This window comes from Camellia sinensis, chromosome 11, assembly GCF_055761805.1.
Source record: "Camellia sinensis isolate YWXY chromosome 11, ASM5576180v1, whole genome shotgun sequence".
Lineage (NCBI taxonomy): Eukaryota > Viridiplantae > Streptophyta > Magnoliopsida > Ericales > Theaceae > Camellia > Camellia sinensis.
This window is the reverse complement of record NC_138971.1, coordinates 50,470,319-50,476,892: the sequence shown is the minus strand read 5'-3', so window position 1 is coordinate 50,476,892 and position 6,574 is coordinate 50,470,319. Positions and strand designations below refer to the sequence as shown.

Sequence of the window (6,574 nt, the reverse complement as noted above, 5' to 3'; positions counted from 1 at the left end):
TTTCTCTGAAATAATGCAACAAATGACTTCTGAAAAATTATTTGAGAAATGTATTTGCATTATTTGAACTATATAACAACAAACCTGCATTTGTTTCAATGTTTTTAAGCATGTGACAAAGAATTTTGGTGCTTTTGGTAAAGAAATTTGGTGGAAATTAATCCGTACTTTACTATATGATCTTGCATGTAAGACATGTTTTGATGATAATCTGGAAATTTGGTTATTCTTCAAGTCGTGATGATGTTCCAAAAATCATTAACATCATTAGCATTGTTATGTTAATGACGGTAAGGAATTGAAAAAAAATTGAAAGATTCATGCAAGATAAATCATGGGTTATGAAGATGTTGATTTGATGCACACCTCGCAATCATGACAAGATACAAAGATAATATAGGTACATGATGTGTGTGAGAGAGAGGGAGAGAGAGAGAGACGAACCAATTGGGTGATAAATTCATCCTCCAAATTTGCCTTTGTTGAACTTCCTCCTTCGGTGAGCGGACTTGATTGCTATGTTTATTGATAGCCAATTGTAGTTGTTTTCGATGAACTGGAAGTAAGCATACCTCCAAGACTTCTTGAAATTCAAAGTACCACAGACCCCCAAGTACCCAATCAAGAAACCAGGTCCAATGCCAGTGTAGAACCCCAAAAAATCAGTTTCATCTGCAACTCTACTCTGATCAGTATGTTTGTGATCACCATGAGATGATTTATCATCGAGGCAGCTGTTTAGTGGTGCATCACAAAGGCCATCGTTGCCTATATAAATGGGAGGATCGTCGAGAGTTTGAAGTTGATTTCCTGTTGGTATTCGCCCTGATAAATTATTGAATGACATGTTCAATTGACTTAGGTAGCTTAAACTAGACAGACTTGGAGGAATGGGGCCAGAAAGTTTGTTTCGAGACAAATCAAGAGATTCCAATTGTGTCAAATTGCCAATATTATTAGGGATGCTTCCTTTTAGATGATTTCCTGATAAATTCAAGTTCAGCAACCCAGAAAGATTCATTAACTCTTCTGGAATCTCTCCAACAATGCCATTATTTGAAAGGTCTATGGAGGTGAGAAGTTTGAGTGTCTTGGTGTATTCCCGTTGTTTTCCTTTCATTGAATCCATAATGTTCTCTTGATAAAATGCATTAACATTAACTCCTTGTTTATTACTTGGATCGAATATTTGCTCAAGATCTTGTGTAAACATGGCAGTGAAGCTGTGAAAACAACGAGGGATATTTCTCACTATGTTATTTTTTGCCAAGTTTAACAATTGTAGATTTTGGAGACTACAGAGTTGTGGAGGAATATCACCATAGAAATTATTCGATTGAAGATTGAGAAATGACAAATGAGTTAGTTTATATCCGATACATGGAGGGATAATATCAGTGAACGCATTTCCACCTAGATCAAGTATGCAAAGAAATGCCAAATTCTGTAAGGGCAAAGGAAGCTTCCCATGAAATCTATTCTTATGCAAGTGCAAGGACACGAGAAATTGTAGGGAACCCAAAGAACTTGGAATATGACCATATAGGTTGTTATTTGACAAGTCTAGTACTGCCAAGTAATCCAAGTGTCCTAAGCATCGAGGAATTCTTCCTGATAATTGATTTTTTGAGAAATCAATAATTGCTATATTTGTTGACTTGCATAAAGACATTGGAATGCCACCAGTGAAATAGTTATTTGAGAGAGCAAGAATTTTAAATCCCAGTTTTTTATTGTCATCACTCACATGAATAGGTCCTGAAATAAAATTGTGCGAAAGATCTAATATCATAGCATCTGAAGGAAGTGATGCTAATGGGCCTTTAAATTTGTTAGAACTCAATATCAACCTCCTATGATTCTCTGTATAATCACAGTATTTACATTCTTGAAATATTGGCACCTTTCCGCTGATCTGATTGTTGGATAAATCCAAGTGTCGAATACCAGAAAAAATATTATGAAACCAATCTGGAATGGTATCTGAGATGCTTGCATTAGACATGACTAAATCTCTAACATTTTTTTGTGTCTTAAGCCATAGAGGAAATTGGGGTCCCACTTTGATGGATGCCATTAGTATGGATGGGAGTTGAAAAGGAGGAACCCATTGGGAGCTCACATTCAGAACTAATAATGAGTTTGGAGACAAGTATAACTCATTTAACCTCTTGAGTTTGGCAAAATGAAGTTCAGATACCATGCCAACAAAAGAATTGTTTGATAAATCTAGCTTTTCTAGTTTTGAAAGTTGTCCAAGAATATTTGGAATGCTCCCATTCAATTGATTATTTCTAATATTCAACACTCTCAAATATGACAGTCTTCCAATTGATGATGGCAGTAGACCATAAAATGAATTATTAGAAATATCAAGGTACTCGAGATTCTTGAACTCTCCCAAGTGGTTTGGCAGATGACCACTAAACATGTTTATTTTAAGATCTAACACCTTTAAATTATTATGGATGCATCCAAATGGATTAACCAAAGAAGTTGAAAGATTGCCACTGAGCTTGTTATAGGACGAATCAAGTATGCACAAGCTGCAGAGGCTTTGCATGGAGTTTGGTATTTCACCTTTGAACTTGTTATCGGACAAATCAAGTACACGCAAGTTGCAAAGGTTCCACCACATGGAGTTTGGTATTTCACGTTTGAACTTGTTTCCAGTGAAGTGAAGCTCTGTAAGTTGTGTCATATTACCAATCTCACTTGGAATTGGATCTTGAAAACTATTATAATCCAACTTGAGGACTGAAATAGAGGGCAACTTCCAAAAGTAATAGGGAATTGAACCATTAAGATTATTAAAACCAAGATCCAAATGGACAAGACCAGTAAGGTTGCACAAAGAATATGACATTGAATTATTGAAATTGTTGTCAGAAAGGTCAAGGAAGGTGAGAGCAGTCGACCTTCCAAGAGCATCAGGAATTAAACTGTTAAAATTGTTAGAACTGATATCCATATGGACAAGACTACTCAAGTTACTCAAACAATGCAACGTTGAGTTATCAAAGTCATTAAAAGAAAGGTCAAGGACTGTGAGAGATATCAACCTTCCAAGAGTATCTGGTATTGGATCAACTAAAGCGTTATTGCTAAGGTTGAGATACTGCAATCTTGAAAGATTCCCCAAATGATCAGGAACCATTCCACTGAAAAATTGTGACCAAGAGAGGTCAAGGTATCTCAAGCTTTTCAGGGAGCCTAAGAATTCCGGGAATTGCATATCTGAAAAATTGTTCATGCTCAAGTCTATGTAACTCAAATGATTTAAAATGAGTAAAGAAGGACTTATCTCGCCTCCCAATCTGTTCTTGTCGAAATTTGCTGAATGCTGAATAAAATCGCCCTTGTAGGAATCAAAAGGGATTGGATTACGTAGATCAAGCTTCACGACATGGCCTGTTTTCCTACTGCAACCGACTCCCTTCCATAGACAATAGTCTTTTCCAACCCACGTGGATAAGCGATTTGCATCATCTTTGAGCTTTCCCTTAAACTCGATAAGAGCTTCGCGCTCACTTGCTATGCAACTCACATTTGGATTTGTACTGCTACAACAGAACTCAATTCCTTCAATGAAAAGAAAAGCAAATAACATCAAAAGAGCACTAGAGGTTGTGCCCATGGCTTCTTAGTACGACTGTTACTTGGTACGACTGTTTAAAGATGAGAGTTTAGCTCGTGCATTGCAGGTTTTAAACATGAACTTGAGGGAACTCTATTATAAGACTTGATGACTTCAAAAGTCATAGCTCATGAATGGCAATTACTTCTTCGGGGTAGAAGTTTTTGAACTTTCACATTTCATTGTCATGTTTTTCTACAAGTAGCTGATAATTTTTTTTTTTTTTTTTAAAAAAAAGCAAAACAAAACAAAAAGAAAAGAATCTTTTGAAAGTAATCAAGTCTCTTTTAGAAGAAAACAACACTAATTGACTGGAAGAAAACACTTGTTTATATATAGGTTGATTATAAATTAACGGAGGAATTTGCGGAGGCAAGTAAAAGATAATGGAAATGTGAAAAATAGCTTTATTTCATTAACTTCTTCTTTTTTTTTTTCTTTTTTTTTTTCTATGTAAATTTTTCTCTAAATTTATGATCAAAATATAACCTAATAGCGCGGAAAGTGGGTGGGAAAAAAAAAATCTTCAATGTTCAAAATTTCAAATAATGATTCGCTATTTTTTACATAATTCTAAAAGTAGTGTTAGAGACCACAAATTGAACCCCTAAATGCTGTGGCAAAAGGGATAAACCCCACACAATTGAGTTCGTGACAAATTGAAAGTTGATGTGTATTATGCCACATCATTGTAGATCAAATTGTGGAAAGTTTTTTATGGGTCTTAAACATTTACTAATCATTACTTGAGAATGACGTGACAACTTGTAGTAAATTTTTAGTTTTTAGACTAAAATAGAATATTTCCAAATGGGACCTTAATGTGTGCTATATATTGTTTCTTAGTGGTACTATCCAGCTTAGTTTAGATTGATTTTCCGAAAATCAAGTTTTTTTATTCTTAGTGAATTTTTAAAAATATTTTAAGTAGTTTTTTTCACTTTTTAGATGCAACTAAAAGGTAAAATATTTGTTAAAAAAATATACATATAAATTTTTTTTAATAAATATACAAGAATACTTAAACGTATTGAATTTTTGTATATTTTTTTGTATTTTTAAAAATATTTTATTTTTTAAGTTTATCTAAATCAGGTGTATCTAAAATGTAAAAAAATATATATTTAAAATATTAAAAAAATTACAAAAAATAAAATAATATGAAAAATAAAAAATTCAATTTTTAAAAAATCAGGACAATTTGAGGCCTAAGTCAATAATATATATAAACGCGTGTGTTGTTTAGTAAGCAACAAGTAACATTTTGTTCCGAGGTGAGTTTGCAATATCAATTACAAAATTTTAGATATTTTGTTACATCAATTTATGCCAAGATTACATATTGTAATTGATATTACGAAATTTTATAATAAAATTATATATTTTGTGATAGGATGTATATGTATACACTCCTCAAGAAGTGCACGCCATAACATTTCCCTATACATATAAATACATTTTGAGTTATATTGTAAGTGTTTATATTTAACTAAACAGCAATGGTAGAGAGCCACAAAATCAGTGGCTCAAGTGGCTCAAAATTGCCAAAACGACGTCGTTTTGGGCGTAAAATGACGCAAACAACGTCGTTTTGGCAGTTTTGAGCCCTTTGAGCCACTGATTTTGTGGCCCTCAAACATTGTTCTTTAACTAAGTGCCCAGGTACATTAACGTCTCTACATAATGTAAATTAGTTATATTTTTTATTTCATTGTTTGAATCTTGACAAGAGTATCATCAGTGGTGATTGGAGGAATTTTTATAGATAAGGTCACTTTATAAGCTTAAATTTTACAAATTTTAAAAAACAAAAACTTAAACTATGTTACTCTCTTTTATTTTGAATTTTGAATTTTTTGTCTGGTTGTCTTTAGTGAATTATACATACATATATATATAGTTAATTTTTTTAAATGCACTTAAAAAGTAAAATATTTATAAATAAAAAAAAATCTGATTTTTTGGTATAAAAATGTCACAAAAGTGTATCTAGATTAACTAAAGCTATAAAAGTTTTAAAAAAAAAATCAAAAAAATTTACCAAAGACAAAAGAAACACATAAAATAAAAAACTGAACAATCATTTTCGAAAAATGTTAATCAAACAAAGGAAAAAATGGGTGGTTGTTGCTTATTTTTTTTCTTTTTTTTGGTTGTTGTGAGAACATGGGAAACATTGTAATAATAAACAATAACATTACATGAGCAAGACCCCAAAAGGCCATCCCAACTAAATAACAAAACAAAAAACAAACAACAAAAAATAAAAACAAATTCGCCAAAAAAAATAGTTACGAGCCAGGGAAAATCACCGATCTTCTCAAAGATATGGTCTGGAAAGCAAGATTTGCTTGAAAGCCAGCTATCCCCGTCGAGGTCGTCCTCGTCGCTGTTGCCCAACTCTGCTGCCATCGTCGCCGCCAGAGGACATCGAACATTTCCAGAAGCTAGAGTTGAGAAGGAAGTACACTCACAATGGTATGATAAAAAGGCTTAAGAGATGAGGAAATCATTGTGGATGCTGAAAATCCAAAAATCTATATCGAAATCGGAGGAGAAAACTCTCATAACCCCTATGTCGGACATAAAAAATCCAAATCTACACTAAAAAAACTCTAGATCTATACTCTAAGAACATCTCCAGTGGTGTTTGCTAAAATAGCATTGTCATTTCTATAATTTGGCAATGAATAGTGCTATTTTGCCAAATTATAGCAATAGTGCTCCAATGGTCATATGCTATTTTGGTAAATCTGAACCAACTTTCCCTCTAAATTTGTAAGTATTGTTTGGATATAGGTTTTTTAGTGATTTATTATTATTATTATTATTATTATTATTATTATTATTATTATTATTATTTTTGTCTTTTGTGACCTTTTTTCAACTGTTTGTAAATAAATATATATATATATATATATTTACATTATACCCGAT

At 32.6% G+C, this 6,574-nt stretch overlaps 1 protein-coding gene across 1 annotated transcript; it reads right to left on the bottom strand.

Moving 5' to 3' along the window:
* Positions 1–460: 460 nt before the first annotated feature.
* On the bottom strand, positions 461–3,637 carry LOC145802322 (receptor-like protein EIX2). Its single transcript, XM_082895014.1, has one exon. It carries the CDS (start codon positions 3,635–3,637, stop codon positions 461–463), a length of 3,177 nt encoding a protein of 1,058 aa, XP_082751140.1.
* Positions 3,638–6,574: the final 2,937 nt, after the last annotated feature.